The sequence below is a fragment of the Hyperolius riggenbachi genome, chromosome 5, assembly GCF_040937935.1.
Source record: "Hyperolius riggenbachi isolate aHypRig1 chromosome 5, aHypRig1.pri, whole genome shotgun sequence".
In the NCBI taxonomy this organism is placed as follows: domain Eukaryota; kingdom Metazoa; phylum Chordata; class Amphibia; order Anura; family Hyperoliidae; genus Hyperolius; species Hyperolius riggenbachi.
In genome coordinates, this window is record NC_090650.1 from 380,296,362 (window position 1) to 380,319,847 (window position 23,486).

The 23,486-nt window shown below is 43.3% G+C and overlaps 1 protein-coding gene across 1 annotated transcript in view; it reads right to left on the reverse strand.

Moving 5' to 3' along the window:
• TRIQK (triple QxxK/R motif containing) overlaps positions 1-23,486 on the reverse strand; it is a 167,404-nt gene that overhangs the window by 72,957 nt on the left and 70,961 nt on the right. The window contains exon 3 of the mRNA XM_068237642.1: positions 18,547-18,620. Coding sequence (XP_068093743.1) covers positions 18,547-18,607 — 61 coding nt within the window. The 5' untranslated portion in view covers positions 18,608-18,620. The remainder of the gene's footprint in view (positions 1-18,546; positions 18,621-23,486) is intronic.

The window sequence follows — 23,486 nt, forward strand, 5'->3', positions numbered from 1 at the left end:
GGGTCGTGCCCGGAATTGGTTTTGGCACGTACAGGATGCAAGTAGTATAGGGCACACAGAATACATCAGAAGGATCAACAGCACTATATCACACATTTACATACAGAGAAAGCAGGATAGGGCACACAGAAAACATCAGAAGGATCAACAACACTATATCACACATTACATACAGAGAAAGCATGCATACAATCGAAAAAAAAAACGCGCAATTCTTCTAGAATTACAAAATCACGTTATAGTGGGGAGTGCGTGGAGAGAGTTCAGTGAGTTCACAGCTGAGGAGAAGAAGCTGTTTCTGTGTCTGGTGGTCCTGGTGTAGATGGACCGATACCTCCGGCCCAAAGGGAGCTGGCTGAATAACCGGTTTCCTGGGTGTGAGGGGTCATTTGCAATCCTCAAAGCTCTGGAGCGCAGCCTTGAGTGGTAGAGGAGGTCCAGAGCAGGTAGCAGTTTACCGATGATTCTCTCTGCTGATCTGATGACTCTCTGTAATTTGTGTCTGTCGCTAGCGGAGGAGCTGGCATACCAGACTAGGATGGAAGAGCAGAGGACAGAGTTAATCGTAGCGGAGTAGAAGTTGGTCAGAAGTTTTGGGGACATACCGAACTTCTTCAGTTGGCGGAGAAAGAATAACCTCTGCTGGGCTTTCCTCTGGGTGGTGGAGGTGTTTGCCTTCCATTTCAGGTCGTTGGAGATGATTGTGCCCAGAAGTCGGACACAGGGAACTCTTTCAACTTCTTTGTCATCAATACGGATTGGAGGAGGGGGGTTGGCGTGCTTCCTAAAATCAACAATCATCTCAACAGTCTTTGCCGTGTTTAGGACCAGCCCGTTCACCCTGCACCAGTGGCAGATGCTCTCAACCTGGTGGCGGTACGCTTCCTCATCATTTTTTGGTGATGAGGCCGACGATGGTGGTGTCGTCAGCAAATTTGATCACTTTGACAAAGTCCGCTGTGGATCTGTAGGCGTTCGTATACAGGGAGAACAGGAATGGCGACAGGACACACCCTTGAGGTGCTCCTGTATTTGTAATCCGAGGTTGAGAGGAGATGGTGCCTAGCTTAACGGCCTGGGATCTGTTGGTGAGGAAGTCCATGATCCACAGGCGCAGAGTGGGGTGGACCCCGAGTGCGGCAAGGTTCTCCTGAAGTATTTTGGGGCTGATGGTATTGAACGCTGAGCTGAAGTCCAGGAGGAGGATCCTGGCGTACGTGCCGGGTTTGTCCAGGTGTTCATGGATAAGCTCCAGGCAGATATTGATGGCGTCGTCGGTGGACCTGTTTGCTCTGTATGCGAACTGGTGCTGATCCAGCAGGGCCTCAGTGGCGAGCTTGAGGAGGGGGAGCACCATACTTTCAAGAACCTTCATGATGACTGATGTAAGTGCCACGGGCCTGAAGTTGTTAAGGTCGGCGACACCCTGCTTTTTGGGGACATGGATGATGGTGGACCTCTTAAAGCAAGCAGGGACTTTACCGCTCCGAAGGGACTTGTTGAAGATAGAGGAAAGAATAGGGGCGAGCTGTCGAGCGCCGGTTTTCAGGCAGGCTGGTGACACACCGTCCGGGCCAGAGGCTTTCCTGACATTTAGCCTTAACAAGTGTTGCAGAACATCAGCCTCGTTCACCGGTGGAGGGGGCGAGTTTGTTCTCGGGGTCTCAGAGGCAGGGAGGGGTGGAGGTCCTCGTGGCTCTGGGGGAGTCTGGTTCTCAAATCTACAGTAAAATTCGCTGAGATTCTCGGCGAGCACAGCGCTCGGTGTTGCATGCTGCGCGGGGGGGGGGGGCTTATAGTTAGTGGCGGCCTTGAGCCCTTTCCACACAGCTCGTGAGTCGTTAGAGGAGAGGTTCTGTTCCAGTTTATCTGCATAGCTCTTCTTGGCAGCTCTCAGTTTTCTGTTCAGGTCATTCCTTGCCCTTCTGTATTCATCACGGTTGCCTGACTTGTGCGCGTCCTCCTTGCTTCTGCGCAGTTTCCGTAGTTTTTTTGAGAACCACGGTTTGTCGTTAGGGTAGAGTTTAAAGGTTTTCGTTGGAATACAGCGATTCTCACAGAAGTTAATGTATGAGGTAACATTTGCAGAATGGTGCAGAATACAGAGGATGACAATGTACAGTGCGGGGTACAGAGGAAGACAATGCGTGGTGCAGAATACAGAGGATGACAATGTACAGTGCGGGGTACAGAGGAAGACAATGCGTGGTGCAGAATACAGAGGATGACAATGTACAGTGCGGGGTACAGAGGAAGACAATGCGTGGTGCAGAATACAGAGGATGGCAATGTACAGTGCGGGGTACAGAGGAAGACAATGCGTGGTGCAGGATACAGAGGAAGACAATGCGTGGTGCAGAATACAGAGGATGACAATGTACAGTGCGGGGTACAGAGGAAGACAATGCGTGGTGCAGAATACAGAGGATGACAATGTACAGTGCGGGGTACAGAGGAAGACAATGCGTGGTGCAGAATACAGAGGATGACAATGTACAGTGCAGGATACAGAGGAAGACAATGCGTGGTGCAGAATACAGAGGAAGACAATGCGTGGTGCAGAATACAGAGGAAGACAATGTGCAGTGTGGGGTACAGAGGAAGCAATGCGTGATGCAGTATACAGTGGTAGACAATGCACAGTGTGGGATACAGAGGTAGCAGTAGCATGGACCCGACTGGGCTCGGCTTTTTCTACCAAAGCCAGGGCGGGTTCATGCTAGTGCGCAGGTGCAGGGCGGCCACACTTCGGGGGTCACAAATGGTTTGGTGGCAGAAGACTGGGGAAGCCTCTGAAGGATTCAGATGCTTACCCCTCCCCAAAGTACGTTTTTGTTTTTTCCCTCCCCCAAAACTCACAGATGTACTTTAATTGTTGTAGCCTACAATTATCTGCAGAATCGTGAGTGGGGGTGATTTTTGAGCATGTCCAACTGCCAACTAGTTGTCAGTGGGCATTGTCAGTGGGCATAGGGGGGCAACTGCAAACACTTGGCAAAGGCACCCAAAATGACCCTGAATAATAGCATTAGGCAACCTCTGTCACAAGTGTGTACAGGGCTTAAAGCAAACCTCAAGCGAAAAAAAAGGATGATATAATAAATTGTATGTGTAGTACAGATAATGAATAGAACATTAATAGCAAAGAAAAGGAGTCTCATATTTTTATTTTCAATTATATACCGTAGGTTTTTTTTTTTTTTTTTAATAACCTAGCATTATACTCACAGTTGCAGTTTTAAGACCACACTCTGCCCTTTAAGCTATAAAACAAAGCAGAAATAATGACGCTTTAAACTTTCTTGCAGTAAAACCTTATCTCAAGCTGTCTCTCCCCGTTTCTTGGCCGTTTAAGTGCTTCAGAAAACAGGACTGTATTCCACCCAGTGGGTCAAATAGCTCAGAGACACTCATTTGCATAGATAACAATTGAGTGTTTTTAACTCTTCCTGTACTGGAAAACGAAATGAAACTCTTTTCTTTGCTACTAATGTTCTATTTTTAACAGAAAAAAATGTTCTGTTTCTTAACTGTACTACACATACAATTCATTATCTCATAAGTTTATTTTCACTTCAGGTTTGCTTTAAATGTGTTTCAGCTATATCAATGTAATGTTAATATCTTTGCTTGAAGTATTATTATTTCCATATTTTCTTTCCATAAAAGGGGTAGGATGCCCTGAATGTAAGGAATAAATATTATTGCACTACACAGAGAAGACTAAGCAGCCTACAACAGTTCATTTAGCATCATAAAACGAGAAGGAATGCTGCAGTAGAATTCTACTAGCACTGGGAATTCATCTTGGTACGCATCCAAGGGCCAATGTGATAATTCTAACAGTATATATAAGAGTGGCTATAGCACTCAATCCATTATATCGAACCCCACTCTATTAATATACTTATGTGTAATTTAATTTCCAATACATTCCAGACCTATTTCTTAACTGAGCATGTTAGAGGCAGCTAATATATTACCAAACAGTGCTCTCAACAACATTGTTTAAGAAGATGTAAGCTACATTAATTTAATGGAGAACTTCTGTCTAGTGGAAAATCAAGACACTGCTTAGTAGTAAGGAGCTGCTCGAGTCACTAAATATAATCAATTAACACTTAAAGAGAAACCATAACCAAGAATTGAACTCCATCCCAATCAGTAGCTGATACCCCCTTTCCCATGAGAAATTTTTTTCCTTTTCACAAACGGATCATCAGGGGGGCCTGTATTGCTAATATTGTGGTGAAACCCCTCCCACAGTGTGATGTCAGGACCATGGTTCTGACATCACACGGTGGGAGCCTTGTTGCACTGTGGCAAATACAACTGGCCAAAAAGAAGCAAGCAACAACTCCTTCCACTGACCTCACCTGCCAGCAGTAAAAATGTCACCATGTTATAAATGTCAGAATATAAATCAGGGAGAGGAAAGATTTTACAATGGGCAAACACTGACTAAATCATTTATACGTAATTATTGTAAAAATGAAGCACTTTTTTGATTACATTATTTTTACTGGAGTTCCTCTTTAACTGCCTTTTCAGCACTTTGCAATTGAAAAAGTACCAAAAAGTAGGTGAAAAAGTCTTATCAAAATTATTCTCAGTATTTTCTTGCTTCCTGGTGGTTTAATTTTTTTCACCAAAGAAAAAAAAAGTGAATTGCATATGGGCCATTTAGTTTAAAGGACAACCGAGGTGATGTGACATAATGAGATAGATATGTGTATATACAGTGGCAAGCACAGAAATGACTATGTTGTGTTCCTTTTTTTCTTTCTCTGCCTGAAAGAGTTAAAGTGAACCTCCGGACTAAAAATCGACTTAGCAGCACTGAAAAGGCTTGGTGTTTCTTTAAAGGGAAGGTCCAAGCAAAAAAAAAAAAATGAGTTTCACTTACCTGGGGCTTCTACCAGCCCCATGCAGCCATCCTGTGCCCTCGTAGTAACTCACTGCTGCTCCAGTCCCCCGCTGGGAGCTTTCTGACCTCGGAGGTCAGGGCCGAATTGCGTACATTTTTACACATTCCCGCTAGTGCAGGAACATTAACGCATACATTTTTACGCGTTAGTGGTGCAACGCGTAAATTTTTGTTCCTGCACTAGCTGGAATGCGTAAAAATGTATGCAATGTGGCCCTGACCTCCGAGGTCAGAAAGCTGCCAGCGGGGGACTGGAGCAGCAGTGAGTGACTACAAGGGCACAGGATGGCTACATGGGGCTGGTAGAAGCCCCAGGTAAGTAAAACTCATTTTTTTTTTTTGCTTGAACCTTCCCTTTAACATTTTCACAGCATCATAACTTTGTTTCTCTTATCTAAGCCTCATTTTTAGCTGCACAGAAGAAAACTGCCCGGGCTTTTTCCCCCTGATGCTGTGCAAAGCATGATGGGATATCTGATTTTGTTGTTCTCGTTCTGCTGTTTTGGTGCAAATTTTTTTTTTTACATTTTGAATTTGACATTTGAAGCCTAGTGTGTGTAGCTGGGAGGGGTAATCAGGACACAGGATAGTTGGAACTGTGTCTCATGCTCCTTGTCACCTCCTTTCAACCAAAAAGATGGCTGCCCCCATGAATCACAAACATTTGCCTGTTCTTTTAAAACAGGGCGAGTAAGAGATTATATTACCTATCCTAATTAACATAACTAATGTAACTTGATGACAGTATGTTTGTTTAGGCTGAAGTTCCCCTTAAATCTCAGGTATGATAGTAACAGTTTCTGTCCGGGTCGGACTGGGTCAGACTATGGCATAACCCTCACTGATAAGCAATTACAGCCATAAAACACTTTCCTGACAGTAAATGGCTTCCAACAGCAGCCCCAATTATCTCACAAAATATGGTGGCTGGAGGTACTTGTATGGGTGTCCAGCAAGTTTGTTGTATGCCTCTTTTGCCGGGGATTGGGTGTGATGTCAGTGGCTGTCTGCAGTAGGTAGAGTTATTGCCAAATGGAGGTCCTGACACTTTGATTCCTGCTACAAGCTTGGAAGAGTGTTTCCAGTAAGGTTAGCGGTGGAGAAGCGGCATTTCCAACTTCACAGTGAGCCAGTGGGGCTAGATTTTTTTCAAGTAGGGCTAACAAAATATGCTGTCCCGTTCGCTCAGTGTGCCCTGTCCCCTTTTCTGTCTCCCTACAGCATTTGCACTTTGATACCGGCAGCAGCACCTGAACACAAGCACTCTCAGATCGCTGCCTAGGAACATACCTTTAGTTTAGTGTAGGCAGTGATTCATGGGGATTAGCGTTGATGGGGGTGTAGGAAGCAGTGAAAGGGCCAGTTCACACTCGTTTTAAAAACGTAACCATGGGATACGTATTTAAAGCTCTGCAGAAACGCTGGAAGCGGATCCTATGTTAAAAATAGGACCCACTCTCACTCATGCAGAAGCACAGATCGCACCGGATCCATGTTGCACAGAAAGAAAACGTCAGAGTCTGGATTTCACACTTTTTCCCGGACTGGACGGGAAAACGTGTCCAATGCAAGCCTATGAGAACAGACACTGCCCGCTCTCACCAGGCTAATCGCTGCATCCGCGTTGCCCATTTCGGCCGCATCCCTTCGTGATGTCATACGCCCGTTTCCCACCGTCCATCACCACCGCTCAGTCCATTCTGAGCCCGGGTTCTCCATTGGGCTGCAATAGACCAGCAACAGAGAGAATGTTGAACCAATGAAAATTCTCCCTGTTGCTAGGCAGAATTGGCCTGCTGCAGCCTATGGAAAACCACACTTCTGCTGGCCTCCAGGCTGTGGAAGGGAATGAGCGGTGAGACAAGTGGCGGGATGAGCGGTGGACACAGAATGTGCCCTACCATCCAGATCACATCCAGGTCAAATGGATTAGTTTTTCAGAAAACCGGATCGGTTTGACACGGATACGATCTGGAACCTGACAAATGTGGACCACCCTAACTTAAAGTGGTCTAACACCCAGCATTTCAACTTTGCTTTAATAGATTGCTTACAACTATTATGCCAAGCAGAAATTCACTGAATAGTTAAAACTCAGCATATTAGTGCTGTATTTAGCTAGGATTCTGCTGCTGAGATTTAGATACAAATGTAGCATGTTTGGAATGTAAATAAAAAAAAGTCTCTCAGAGAGCACAGAGGGCTTCCCAGACGGGCGAGTTTATTTACATTCCAAACATGATGCATTTGTATCTAAATCTCAACTCGGAAGTGGAATCCTAGCTGAATACAGCACTAAAATGCTGAGTTTTAACTATTCAGTGAATTTCTGCTTAAAAAAAAATATGGCATAATAGTTTTTAAGCTGTAAGCAATCTATTAAAGCAAAGTTGAAATGCTGGGTGTTAGACGGCTTCAAGAGATAGACGGTTTCCAGGGGAAAAGTCCACAAGATGTCCCTGCATCATCGACGCACCAGGTTCGGTATTATTTTTTCCTCTTGATTTTTCCCTCTAAACCTATATGTGTTTTATGGTTAGGAGAGCCTTATTGGTCCAAAAAAATACAGTAACTGCCTTTTCTGGCTGCACAAAAATCTTTTTCAATGAGTTGTAAGGGTGCCAACAAATTTGACCACATTTGTATATTATACACAGCCTCTTGTCCTTATTTTCCTGTAATAGCTCTACAATCATATGCAGAGATAGCCAAACAACTCACTACAAAGAAAAGAGTACATCTGGCTCACAGCACAATTAGCAATTCACACCTATCTACGCGGTTGCTCTTGGTAAAAGAAAAAACACCAAAGTTTTAATGGAACCATTAATGAAGGTTTTAACAGGTTTTCTCTTGCACATGCACATTCATTGAATCACAGGTTTTCATTTACTGTAGAAAAAAATGGAAAGGATTCTGAGTGGCTTAATTTTGACAACTATCTTATAGTAATTAATGTGGTACAATAATAGTGTGGTCTACAAAACACAGCAGGCAGGACTAACCACAATTTAATGAGTTTTTTCGTACTTTGGTGGATTTGCATCTTGTTCAATTAATCTAACCAGCTGCAGCTATGATGGTTTAATTTGTGGTTTGAAAAAGTAATGCTTTTTAGCACAACAGTGCAAAGATAATACGGTTTCTATACATGTTTTGAGCCCTTCTTCCTTCCTTCATTTTTCCTATGTGGACACGGTCGTGGACTGCAAACGGGGGAGCCTGCGGGGGAACGAGGACACTGGAAGGAGAACAGGAAGGCTTTATAGGACCTAGACTCTTCCCTCTACTTAGGTACTGTTTTTTTTTTAAATCCGCTTCAGACTCCCTTTAAAACTGATGTACCATGACCCTATCTCCTAACCAATGCTTACCTATCACCATCGCTCTCTACTTCAGCCTGAACCGATCATGGTGTCAATAAGTTCTACTGCTGGTAAACATTTGTGATAATTTTAGTGACAGGTGACTGCCAATAATGTGGGCTCATGCAAACATCCCACAGACAAAGCCAGCACTCCCAAACAACCATAGACAATATAATAAAGTGTAAGTGTCAGGCATAAAAGCAAAAATCAATTCTTTATTTTTATCTTGTAAGCAAGTAATAAGGATGCTAACCAGGCAACCCAAAAGTTAAAAATCACTCTTACTTTTCTTCTCCATAAAACATCAGTCCCCAGTTTTCCTGGCTCTTATTTAATACATCTGCCGCACAAAGGAAGTTGCAAGGCAGGCTGGGTTTTCTTTTTTTCTTCTTTACTTTTCCCTCAGACATAACTAATGCAGCCTGATTAGCTGAAGCTTCTTTCCCTCCCATTTTCCCCTCTCACCCCTCTGTTCCTCTCTGATTGGCCAATACTTCTCATGCTGAGACAATGCACTTCTGAGATAGTATGGCTTGCAGCTCCTCTAAGAAACTCAGCACCCGACCCATCTGCTTCACGTCAGAACAGGAAGAAATGAGGTTCTCAGATCCATTCAGCATTACAGCTGCAATGTTGGTCTGAGAATAGTCTTTGGCAATTAAGTATATTTAAGTTATCGAAGCAATTACACCTAAGCCCTTTTACACACTTGCACGCTGCTTACTCTTCCCCACTGCATCCCCGCTGCATGGGCCATGGAGACGGGCATACTTCACGCAATACGGTACGGCGGAAGAATCCAAATCACTGCAATCCCGATGCAAAGGCTGCAGCGCATTACCCTATGATCCTTGCCTTCAACAGTAATGCAAGTCAATGGGCAATCTGTGGGCACGTCAGGAGCGCGGCGTGGTGCACATGCATCCCAAGTGACAAACTTCCTGCCTAGCAACAGCCCTTAGAGTAAATCTGTAACGATAAATTAAAGAGACGCTGTAACTTTAAAAAAGTGCCCCTGGGGGGTACTTACCTCGGGGGAGCCTAACGATTCTTCCCCTGTCCTCCTGCATCCCACTGTGGTCTCGCTGTGCCCCTCGTAAGCCACAGCCGACAATTTGTCAGGCTGTGGTGCAGACACCTGTGCAGTAGAGCGGACCCAACCGGGATTGGCTATTTTCACCCGATTCTGAGCCGAGAGCCACTACTGCACCTGCGCTGGAGCCGGGAAGATAAATATTTACATGGCCGCTATTCGGAGTGGCCCAGCGAGACCACCGGTCAATAGGATGCAGAGGCTTCCCCCTCCCGAGGTAAGTACCCCCCAGAGGCACTTTTTAAAGTTACAGATTCTCTTTAATGGGAAAGAAATTCAGATACTTATCTCAGTAAGGCTTACCACCAGGAGCTTCCCACTTCCTGACCACCGCTGGACCCTAAGACCCTCTTGAAGTTTGTGGCTGCAATCCTGCCCGTGAACAAGCTCAGCCGCACTGCGCAGGGTGCCTTACGCCTGCGCAGTAGCATAGAGCCTGCTCTAGTTCGTCAGAAAAAACAGAGCTTCATCGGCTCTGTGCTATTGCGCTGGCGTGTGGCGCCCTGCACCTAGTAAGTGTGGCAGCAGACAGGAGCGCTGGATAGATGCCCTTGTTGAACAAGTTTGGAGAGTCCCAGCGTTGGATCGGTGGAGGCGAGGAGGGTGGTGGAATCCACTGGATTATCTAGAGGCTTCACTCTGCTGAGGCAAGTACACAAGGAGGGCACTTTATTTTTCCCTTCAGGTACACTTTAAAGTCGTATGAAACTCAGCATTTCCTCTTTGCCTAAAAGATTATGTACAGCATAAAATCTACTAACAAAAAAAAAAATTGTAGCAGAACAGCATTCAAACAGTTAAACACAACACTTTGTTCTTCAGTAGAAAGCTTCTGGCCTTGTCGGAATAGGTGATAATTTGTTTACATTCCTTTGTCAGATTCCTCTAGTCAACATTAGCAAATTGCCGAAACGGAGCAGAGAAGCAGAAAGAGCCGAGAAGTGATCACTAGATAGATTTTAATATATAAATACAGCAGCTGTGAAATAAAAGGAAATCACAGCTTTCAGAACACATAAACTGTACTTTGGGAACTTGTAATTTGTAAACAGACAATATTACTTGTGCATAAAAGCAAACATGATAACTGTGAGGTAATAAAAAGGTAGGGAAAACACATTTTTATTGAATGTTATGTTAGAGTTTTATCCCACTTAACCACTTGAGGACTGCGGTGTTAAACCCCCCTAGTGACCAGGCCATTTTTACTTAATTGGGCCACTGCAGCTTTAAGGCAAAGCTGCAGGGCCGCACAACACAGTACACAAGTGATTCGCCCCCCCCCCCCCTTTCCCCCCCACCAGCAGAGCTCTCTGTTGGTGGGGTCTGATCACTCCCCCTATGTTTATTTATTTATTTATTTATTATGTAAATGTTTTTATTTATTTTTTTTAAATAAAAAAAACCATATTTCTTTAAATGTGTTCTCTCCCCCCCTCCGTCCCCCAGTCAGCCAATCACTGTGATCGGCTGTGATAGGCTTTAGCCTATCACCGCCAATCGCTTCTGTGTCACCCAGGGGGACAGCCGTGTCATACAGCTGTCCCCAGTACAGCGCTTCTGCTGATCGCAGCGCTCTCCCAAGCTGCAATCGCCGCTCGGAGACTGAAGGCGGGGCGGAGCTCCACCCCCCAAGCAGGAGATGCGCGTGCAGCGTGCGCGCGATCTCCTGCTAGCCCCATAGACGGCCGATCACGCCAATCGGCGTAGAGCGTTCCTGGGGCTGCCGCACTGCTTACGCCAATTGGCGTGGAGCAGTCGGCAAGTAGTTAAAGTAGATAAACTCCCCAAAGCTATTGGCAGGCACATCGCTCATGTATATCAGGACTAATGTTTACCTTCCTGAAGAAGCTGTTTTCAGAGAAGAAGAACACAGCTTTGCTACATTAGCTGACCTCAGAGAGATATTTTCATCCATATTAGGATAATGATCACCATAGTGAATATGCTTCTTAACATTTCTCTGCCATAGTTTTGTGTTCAGCTGCACATTAGCAGACAAATCGTTGACAAACCAGCATCAGTGCGCTCTACAAGGATGAGCAGAAGTTTGTTTTGATTATAGCTGTTCGGGTACATCTACCGCTGCACCCTCAAAATGGATTAATTGAAAAGGAGATCTACACGTTATTCATATGGAACGGCACAAAGTAAGTGGACATTTCTCAATCACGGGAAATGGGACAGTGCGACAGTAATAATGCATTTGCAGAAGCACATCATTTTACACAACATTAAGTGCTCGAGAACAACTTTCGTTTAGGATCCACAACGTGCTAGAAGCTTCAAGTTGACATATTACATTTAATGGCTGGTAGATAATCAATTGGCTGTACCTAAGAGGCAAACAAAATGTTCCCAGCGTTCAGTCTCCAGCTATGCGGGGAAAAGATATATTAATGCCATTAGTGACAACATTTAAAAAAAAAGAAAAAATGAAAACTAAAACACTCACAGAAAAAATAAAAATACAGGTTTCTGTCCGATTACCACTCAGCCTCTGATAGCTGAGCAAAATGAACCGCAAGCGTAGAGAGCTATAGACAGGCTGATTGAATTACTGGAGCCAGGAACTTGATGACCTGACCTGCTGCAGACCGACCACATCTACAGGAGTCAGACCTTGAAGCAAACCTGGTATATTTTTTAATATCAGTAAATGTACAAAGCTGCCTATTTTGGGTATTACAGGATCCCAGCGCTAAATCTAATTGGGTTGAACCCCATTTTGGAAGCAAATTCCCCTATGCTTTGTAAATTCAGAGCCAGTTGCCAGGATATAGCCATTTTTAGGTCTGCTGTCTGGCAAAGTGTACCTCTATACAGTATGCTGTTTGGCATGTGTTAAAGGGGCACTATAGCGAAACATTTTAAAATGCAAAATATGTGCAAACATAGACAAATAAGAAGTACATTTTTTTCTGGTGTAAAATGAGCCATAAATTACTTTTCTTCTATGTTGCTGTCACTTACAGTAGGTAGTAGAAATCCGACAGAAGCGGCAGGTTTTGGACTAGTCCATTTTTTCATAGGGGATTCTCAGCAAGGCTTTTATTCTTTATAAAGATATTCCCTAAAAAGGATTTAAGCAATGATGCTGGCCACGTTTCCTGCTCCCTACACAGTTTTTTGGCAGTTAGACAGAGCAACTGCTATTCACTAAGTGCTTTTGAAAATAAATAAATCCCTGAGAATCCCCCATGAAGAGATGGACTAGGCAAAAAGTTGTCACTTCTGTCAGATTTCTAATATCTACTGTGACAGCAACATAGGAGAAAAAGTAATTTATGGTTCATTTTACTCTGGAAAAAACGTACTTCTTATTTGTATATGCTTGCACATATTTAAATTTTACAATTTTTCGCCATAGTGCCCCTTTAATTGCCAGCCAGCTGCTTTCTCCAGCCCCTCCCACCTGAATATGCTTAAAGGACCACTATCACAAAAAAGTGTAAAATTTAAAATACAAGATTTAAATAACTATTAAACGTTTAATTTTTTTACTTTAGCCACTAGATGGCATATACACTATTCTAAAAGTTACCAGGAAGTGTTCGATCATTTTTGTAACTACATTTTTTAGTTTCACTTTTATGAATGAACATGCCACGTCATTCGAGGCAGGTTTATTCATTTACACTCCTTCGATTGGGGGACGCATGTTCCCCTTCATCACGCGTCGAAATGTAAATCCCACCATGAAAGAGCGGCGGGAGAGCGTGCACTCACGCCGCAACAACACTGGATGCATATATGCATCCAGACCGATTTACTGAGGCGCAAACTGGACGTATTTATGTGTCCAGTTAGAGATAAGTGATTAATAGCTGTGGGAGTGTCTAACTACGACACTTGTCTAACAACGACACTGTGTGACCCTAAGTATACTTATTTTTAATAAAGATAAAAAGAAAGATCCAGGAGGGGGGCTCTAGAGGGGCATGTGGATGCGATTGTGAGCTGTCAGGTCTCTGCTCTCTGAGCCCTGTTTGTTTTCCCTTAAATCTCCATCCTTCCTTTCTTTCAGGTCCTGCAGAGAGGGAGAGAGAGGCTTATTAGCTCCCAGCATGACTAGCACTGCAACTGGTACCATACCTTGGCAGCATGTCACAGGGGAGGGGCTAAATACATAAGGAAAACAAGCCTTATTAATTGAAAAAAAAAATTATATATATATATATATATATATATATATATATATATATATATATATATATATATATATATATATATATATATATATATATATATATATATATATATATATATATATATATATATATATATATATATATATATATATATGTATATCTTATATACACCCATCATTATAAATACAAATACTGGTGCAATGAGAGTAAATGTTAAAAACACTCCCAATGCAAATTCTATGCAGCTTGGGCCAATCAAAAATCGCCAGGAAGTGCAAGTAATTTGCCCCATTCCGTGCTGCATACAATTTGCATTAAATTTGCATGCAGGCTGGAATTACTAACATCACACTGTCCATTTCTGGTGCTATGGAATATGCAGGCATTAGGGAAGGTCAAAAAACAGATTACCGATTTCGCATATTTCTGATTTCTGAGTAGCTTATTTGGGGTCATTTTTTGGATTCTCTGATTGGCCAAATACTTCCGAGTTGTTTCTGCATTTTCTGATTGGTCCACTGATTCTGAGTTCTGTGACTGGTCTGAAATTACCAAGTTTCTGTAATGCGATATTTCCAACAAATTCCAATTTCCAAGGAGTAATTTTTTGGGCCATTTTTTGCATTCTCTGATTGGCCAAATACCGAGTTGTTTCCACATTCTATGAGGTTGGGTGCACACTAGGCAGTGCGTGAAAGGTTGCGTTTTGCTGCATATGCATTTTTGTCGTAATTAAGTACGCGTTGAGTGGGTTTGCGTTTCACACATGCGATTTGCTTTCGGTTTACTGCATTTGCGTTTCGCACATATGAATCGCAAGTGCATTTTTGTGCATTTTGTATGCGTTTCTGATGTGCGTTTTACGCAAATTTTTGGGAATGTGGCTAGGATAAATCATGTCCTCTCTGGCTCATCACTATGAAGTCAACAAGAAGCAGAAATACATCAAACTTGTAAAAAAAAAAAAAACACATAAAAAGCAATAAAAAAACACAATAAAATGCTATACTGCTGCGTCACTATTGACATACATTATATGTGTTTTATTGCATTTTGGAAAAATATGCAGCAAGTTCTGCAGTTCAAAAACGCACGTTGCAGAACACAACATTTTTTCCATGCTGCCCATTCACTTACATTATGGGCGTTAAAGGGACACTTAAGTAAAAAAAAAATGAGTTTTACTCACCTGGGGCTTCCAATAGCCCCCTTCAGCTGTCCGGTGCCCTCGCCGTCTCCCTCCGATCCTCCTGGCCCCGCTGGCAGCCACTTCCTGTTTCGGTGACAGGAGCTGACAGGCTGGGGACGCGAGTGATTCTTCGCGTTCCAGGACACACTAGCGCCATCGATGCTGCTATAGCATATATCATGTACCATATAGCAGCATAGAGGGTGCTAATGTGTCTGGGAACACTAAGAATCACTCGCGTCCCCAGCCTGTCAGCTCCTGTCACTGAAACAGGAAGTGGCTGCCGGCGGGGCCAGGAGGATCGGAGGGAGACGGCGAGGGCACCGCACCGGACAGCTGCAGGGGGCTATTGGAAGCCCTAGGTGAGTAAAACTCATTTTTTTTTGTTTGACTTAAGTGTCGCTTTAACGCTAGCGTTTCTGCCTAGTGTGTTCCTACCCCGATTGGTCCAATGCTTCTGAGTTCTGTGATTGGTCTAAAACTATCGAGTTGTGGTAACGCGTTATTTCCACCAAAAATCTGATTTCCGAATTCTATTTTCTGAGTTTCCGATCAGAAATACCAATTTTCAATCGGAAATGTGGAAATTTCAATTCCGCAAAATCCAGCGTAGCATCTAAAAGAAACACAATAAATAGTGTATTTCCCAACAGAACTAAAATAAACACCATATTTTAAACCGAGGTAGGAACTGCCAGTTGCAACCAACTCCGAAGAGTTAACAGAAAATTAATTAGATCTCTGGTCTTGCAAACATTGAAAAGTTTTGATCTGTAAAGGAAATCCCCAAGCAATTAAATGTTCTCAGTTTTGTCAGCCTAGCATTTTCCGACCTTCTTTATTGAGCATCCACCAAGCCCAGCACTCTGTAGATTTTTATTTAGTTTGAAATTCTGTGGAGTGAACAGAAAGGAATCTCCTATGGGGTCTCGTGTTTTCTTCCTGGCCTGGAGAGGATTGTTTGAAGATTTAGGCAAGGCTGCAGGTTACATGAATAAGAGATTTGACTGTGGTAAAATGACTGCCTAACCCTTTTATATTCATGAATGTGCATTTCACAAACCTCTTTCATGTATGAAAACCTCTGTGTACAAGTCCAAAAATCAATATGGAGGATATTACTACTGAAACTATTTAGTAATAACTCGGAATTAAAGTTTATAGGACGTATGCTTTTGCTACTTGTTAAAGTGAACCTGAGATGACCTGAAAGAAAAAAATCATACATACCTGGTGCTTCCCACCAGCCCCCTTCAGCCTGATCGATCCATCCTTCCGCCTTCTGGATCCTCCACTAGGGTGCCGGTAACTTCGGTCAGTCGGTGCATGCGCAACTCGGCTGCACATGCTACCTCATCTTGCTCCTGCAGCAATCTGTACCTGCGCAGTACTAGTGCGCAGAGCGCTTCTACCCAGAGGAGTGCGACGAGTGCGCACAGTCTGGCTGCTCATGCGCAATAAGCCCTGACTCACATACCGGGAGCCATAGCTGATAATCCAGTAGGCGGAGGACAGCAGCGAGGGACAGATCAGGCTGTAGGGGGCTGGAGGAAGGTATCTATGAATTATTGCTTTTACATTATTTCTGGTTCATTTTAACGTCCAGGATTTGTCTCCTATTATTATTTAGTATTTATAGATTATTATTTAGAATTTATATAGCACCGACATCTTCCACAGCGCTGTACAGAGTATATTGTCTTGTCACTTTATTGTCCTTCAGAGGGGCTGTCCTTCATATGTCTATGTATATGTCATGTAGTGTATGCATCATAGTCTAATTTAGGAGGAAGCCAATTACCTTATCTGTATGTTTTTGGGATATAGGAGGAAACTGAGTTCCCAGAGAAAGTACCGTGTCTGTAACTAACTGCAGAGAGTGCTGTGTACCACTCCTCTACTGTCCACTGTAACTAACTGCAGAGAGTGCTGTGTACCACTCCTCTACTGTCCACTGTAACTAACTGCAGAGAGTGCTGTGTACCACTCCTCTACTGTCCACTGTAACTAACTGCAGAGAGTGCTGTGGACCACTCCTCTACTGTCCACTGTAACTAACTGCAGATAGTGCTGTGGACCACTCCTCTACTGTCCACTGTAACTAACTGCAGATAGTGCTGTGGACCACTCTAGTGTCCACTGTAACCAACTGTAGAGAGTACTGTGGACCACTCCTCTACTGTCCACTGTAACCAACTACAGATAGTGCTGTGGACCACTCTAGTGTCCACTGTAACCAACTGTAGAGAGTACTGTGGACCACTCCTCTACTGTCCACTGTAACCAACTACAGATAGTGCTGTGGACCACTCCCCTAGTGTCCACTGTAACTTACTGAAGAGAGTGCTGTGTACCACTCCTCTACTGTCCACTGTAACTAATTGCAGAGAGTGCTGTGTACCACTCCTCTAGTGCCCAATGTAACTAACTGCAGAGAGTGCTGTGGACCACTCCTCTAGTGTCCACTGTAACTAACTGCAGAGTGCTGTGTACCACTCCTCTACTGTCCACTGTAACTAACTGCAGAGAGTGCTGTGGACCACTCCTCTACTGTCCACTGTAACTAACTGCAGAGAGTGCTGTGGACCACTCCTCTACTGTCCACTGTAACCAACTACAGATAGTGCTGTGGACCACTCCCCTAGTGTCCACTGTAACTTACTGAAGAGAGTACTGTGGACCACTCCTCTAGTGCCCAATGTAACTAACTGCAGAGAGTGCTGTGGACCACTCCCCTAGTGTCCACTGTAACTTACTGCAAAGAGTGCTGTGTACCACTCCTCTACTGTCCACTGTAACTAACTGCAGAGAGTGCTGTGTACCACTCCTCTACTGTCCACTGTAACTAATTGCAGAGAGTGCTGTGTACCACTCCTCTACTGTCCACTGTAACTAACTGCAGAGAGTGCTGTGTACCACTCCTCTACTGTCCACTGTAACTAATTGCAGAGAGTGCTGTGTACCACTCCTCTACTGTCCACTGTAACTAACTGCAGAGAGTGCTGTGTACCACTCCTCTACTGTCCACTGTAACTAACTGCAGATAGTGCTCTGGACCACTCCTCTACAGTCCACTGTAACTAACTGCAGATAGTGCTCTGGACCACTCCTCTACAGTCCACTGTAACTAACTGCAGATAGTGCTGTGGACCACACCTCTAGTGCCCACTGTAACTAACTTCAAACAGTGCTGTGGACCACTTCTATTGAGTCCACTGTAACCAACTGCAGAGAGTACTGTTGGCCAATCCTCTAGTGTCATCTACAATTACCTGCAGAGAGTGCTGTGCTCATCCTTACATTAACAAAAGAGAATGCAGAGAGCCATTTCAATAGTTTATGAGGCCTAATGACTTCTAGACATGCCACTGACTGGATTTGGGAAGTTTAGTTACAATAAGATGACCATTACTATGGCAAAACATGTTTTCCCCCATTCTGCTATAATCAGATTCTGACTTACAGGACATGGAAACAAGTTAAAGTTTATTAAAAGTTATTTCATTAGTTAGTTTATTTTAAGTTATGTGCAATGTTCCCATGCTTACACAGACATAGGGATGGCAGGCAGATCATTAACAACGAGAACTCTGATTGTGGGCGTGGCTGCTAATTAGTAATGAATTATTGAGCCACTTACATATGCCTGCCTGCAATTACTTACAGAAGCAATGTGCTTAATGGAAACCTAGTTACATATACACGACATGCAAGTCATGCACAAAGGCTTCTCACAATGGCATTGTTAAAAGGACAGACAATAACAGGATATGGACTGGCTCTTTTATATTGACCTTAAATTATTGACAACAGCCTACCTATCTGTTTACGGTATTGATCAACTGGTGCTTTTGTCGCTGAAGCATCCTTCTTCCCCATTTTTTCTTCTCAGCTGTACAAACAGGAAAACAAAAATAATGTCAGCTTAATATACAAATGACATGAATCAACTTGAAGTGGTATGAAACTCAACCTCTTTTTTTTCCTAAAAGATTTACAGCATAACATCTATCACAAAAACAAAACAAAAAAACAGAAAGAAAAGTGTAGCAGAACTGCATTCAAACAGTTAAACACAGCACTCTGTTCTTCAGTGGAAAGCTCCTTGCTTCAGTGGGCAGCTTCTGGCCGCATCCGAAGAGGTGATAACATTATCTTTTGTTTACATTTGTCAGATACATTTAGTAAACATTCCCAAACTGCCAACTGAGCTGTAAACAGCAATTTCTCAAGATCCGCACCATCAAAAAGTCCATCTTTATTGAAGTGTCAAAATCATAAAAACATAATAAAACAGCGTGGAAAAATGACAGATGACGCACAGGCGTTTTGGACCTCCCAGTCCTTTTTCAAATCCTCACAGTGTGGGTCTATGATGATTTGAAAAAGGACTGGGAGGTCCGAAACGCCTGTGCGTCATCTGTCATTTTTCCACGCTGTTTTATTATGTTTTTATGATTTTGATACTTCAATAAAGATAGACTTTTTGATGGTGCGGATCTTGAGAAATTGCTGTTGATACTCGGTGCTCCAGAGTGGATCCTTGCACATCATACTGTGACCATTGGTGCTGTAACAATTTTGATCTAACCAGAGCTGAGAAACAGAAAGAGCTGAGAAGTGATCACTAGATAGATTTTAATCCATAAATACAGCAGCTATGCAATAAAATGCAATGGCAGTTTTTAGAGCAGATAAACTGTATTTTGGGAACTTGTAATGTGTAAACAGATAATATTACTATCACAAAAGCAAATATGATATCTAAATGAGTAATAAAAAGTAGACAAACACATTTTTATTGAATGTCCCGTAAGGTTTTTATCACACTTTAAAAAGTAAAACTTAAAGTGGTCAGTGGATTGGGAAAAAAAAGACATTCACTTATGTGGAGGGAAGGCGCTGATTCCCGTAGAGCCTTCCCAGTCCTCTCCACCTTCCCTCACTTCACCGCTGTCCTCCTGTTGAAATTATTCAACCTGGAGGTCGGCCACATCTCCCACCCTCCTCGAGTACTTCCAAAGATGAGAGGATATGTACTACTGTAGTGGTTCAGGCAGCCAGGATGTTCCCTCCAGGGCTGTGGAGTCGGTAGTTTCAATAAAGCGAGGAGTTGGGAGTCAGAGTCGGATGATTTTTAAACCAAATCCATAGCTTTTGTAAAAATTAGACTAAGGAGTCAGAGTCGAGGAGTCGGAGCAATTTTGGGTACCTGGAGTGGGAGGTTTCATAAACGGAGGAGTCAGAAGATTTTTGTACTGACTCCACAGCCCTGGTTCCCTCAACTCTATTGGGGGTCCCTAAACCTGTAGAATGAGGGAAAACAGGAACCTGATGGTCCAGTATCGTTTATATGTGGAGTAAAAATTTGTGAGAAATTATACTCGCAAGCGCGCTAGCCGTATATAGGACACATTACAGTGTATCTGTTATTATTGACCTGGGGAAGCGGGCTGAGACCCGTGAAACGCGTTGTCTGCAGTTTACTCGGCCTTTTACAAAAAGATTTATTTTATACCGGCTATGAGTTCGTGACAGAGGTAAGCTACCTCTTTTTAATATAGCATATATCATAATTTATGTGCCGTTATACCAGTTCTATGGAGCCTCTTTCACACCGAGTCCATGATCTGTACTATGCACACCAGGCTGGTGCATGTGAAGTACGGACACGCCCATCTTTGGAAGCACTCAGGAGGGCAAGCATTTCCGAAGCCCTCCAAAGACTCCGGAAGGTGGGTAGTTTGAATGGTGGACATAGGTAGAATGAGGGGACGGAGAGAGAACCAGGAAGGCTCTATGGGACCTGGACCCTGCCCCCTGAATTGGTGAATATCCATCTAAAGTGAATTTCCTTGCTTCAGGTTTGCTTTAAAGGCAACTACATAGCCATTAACACAGATCCCTGTATATGAAACTTATCATGGTTATCCCTTAACTGCAGTGAAAACCTATACCTGTTATTCAGTTCTAAATTAGGTACATTTTACTATATTTAGTTTTAAAAAAGTGTAAACATACAACAGTTTAGTTTAACGTTAGACATTAGCCAAAGTTCGCGTGAATACTTAAAGAAAATCTGTAAAAAAAATAAACTAAAATAAACCCTCTGGGGGATACTTACCTCGGGAGGGTCCTCCGGTGTCCCGGCAATCCATCGCTGCGACCCCCCCAAAGAACAGCAAAATTAATACTTACCTACCGCATCCTGTGCAGGCGCACTAACGGCTCTCCGTTCGGGTTAAGGTAGAAATAGCCGAACCCGATCGGATCCGCTCTACTTCGCTGACGCAAGTCCATTAAGTCTGCGCAGTACAGCGGATACGATCGGGTTCAGCTATTTCCACCTTACCCGAACAAAGAGCCGCTAGTGCGCCTGCGCAGGATCGCAGTGAGGTAAATAAATCACAGCTTGTCAAGCTTGTCGGGGGAGACAACGCTGGAACCTTGAGGCTTCCCCCTCACAAGGTGCGTATCCTGCAGAGTGCTTTTTTTTTTAAGTACAGAGTCTCTTTAAAGAAAAACAAACTAGCAACCACAAGAAGCGTAAAACAACAACAAATGTCTACTACAGTTATCGTCTGGGGACAACAGATGTAGAAAGAAACAAAACAATTTTATTAATTATGCAAAGCAGCCCTATACATGAAGTTGAAGTCCCACAATCTATAACGGCATCCTTTATAGTTAAAGGGAAGGTTCAAGCAAAATAAAAAAATGAGTTTCCCTTACCTGGGGCTTCTACCAGCCCCATGCAGCCATCCTGCGCCCTCGTAGTCACTCACTGCTGCTCCAGTCCCCTGCTGGCAGTTTGCCGACCTCGGAGGTCGGCGGAACACATTGCATACATTTTTACGCATTCCCGCTAGTGCAGGAACATTAACACATACATTTTTACGCGTTACTGGTTTAATGCGTACATTTTTACGCATTGAACCAGTAATGCGTAAAAATGTATGTGTTAATGTTCCTGCACTGAATGCGTAAAAATGTACGCAATGCGACCTGCCGACCTCCCACGTCGCCAAGCTGCCAGCGGGGGAGTGGAGCAGCAGTGAGTGACTACGAGGGCTCAGGATGGCTGCATGGGGCTGGTAGAAGCCCCAGGTAAGTGAAACTCATTTTTTTTTTTGCTTGGACCTTCCCTTTAATTAGGCATAATGCCAGGTCAGACTGGAACCTCCCTCATATAAACCAAAAATTGGCTAAGACTGAGGTCACCATCTATGGCAAGCAGGAAAAAAAAATCAGCAAATTATTTTCATTCTGTGTCCAGTGTTGACATTCCCAGCAAAATGGAAGCCCCCATCCAAACAAAAAACCAACCAACCAAACAAAAAAAAAAAAAGCAGAAATTAACTATGGTAAAGTGGCAACAGCATAAACATACCGTGCTAAGTAAAACAATTACTTTAGCATGCATGTTTATTGTATTTATAACATTTGAAGTATGTTTTAAAAGGTTTTTTTGTAAAGCCACACATACAATTTATGGTATCCAGAGAAGAAGTATGTCTGTATGCCCCTCCCAGGGGTGTGATGTACACACATAGCTACGTGTGCACTGATCCAGCACATAGGTAATGACAGAGCAAATTGTATTACTACTCTCTACTGTAATCCAAATCTAGATCTCCATTTGCCTAATGTTTTAGCTGTGCTCTTCTGTTCTTCATTTGCATGTTCTTTAATCAAGCAAGAACATTACAGAACAGAACAACGCGTAATAAGAAGAGAAGTACACAGGTGAAGGATTCAGAAAACAGAAATGGATATTATCAGGGTCATAAACACTATTTATTTGAAAAACCAGGTATGTGTATGTTCTGTCATCTGAACAACACCAAAAGAAGAGGCCTCTGGGGGAATTGCGTAGTGAGGAAAAACAAGAAGAGAGCGAATAATCCAGTTATTAAATGAAATGGACAGGCACAGATGCTGCAAGAAAAGAGCAGATACTAAAAAAGACACAAGACATACAAGTGTGAGCATTGTGTGATGATATATGGTATTTGGTGGAATTTAAGTATGCTATGCTTGAACATGGAGGCCTCAGTTACTTTAGATAACTGGTTTTAGGAAAAGGACTGGCTCTGCAGAGTTTTACCATTTCTATGTAGTATAAGGGTAAATTAAGTGAATATATTGAAAGGATAATTTAGGCAGTTCCCTTATATTACATAGAAATGGTAAGATTGGATGAAATACCATGTATGGCCACCATTAGAGAGAAATAGAGGCGTTTATGGAAGCACGATGTAGAACATTGTGCTGTGGCAGCCACAAGGCTGGAGCTCGTTAGCTCAAGATGTACCGTGGGATAAGCATTAAGGGCCCGTTTCCACTAGTGCGGTGCGGAATCGCCGCATATCACTGCTGACAAAATCGCATGCGGATGCGATTCCGCATGCGTTTTTTTGCCGCGATTTCGCATAGGCAGGGTATATGCGATTTTAACCATGTCACTGCCTGTGTCAATTTACATTACTTTCAATGTGAAATCGCGGGAAAAAACGCATGCAAAAAACGCATGCGATTTCCCTATTAAATACATTGCCTGCGATTCGCCTGCATTCCACACGCAGGCGAATTCTGCAGGGTCTACCGTGCAGAAAAATCCTGCACATAAAAACGCAAATGAAAACTGACAAGTGGAAACAGTCCCATCCACTTGTATTGCTTATGCGAATCCGCATGCGTTGTCTGCATGCGGATTCGCGCTAGTGGAAACGGGCCCTTAGTGTTTTCATATTTCCTA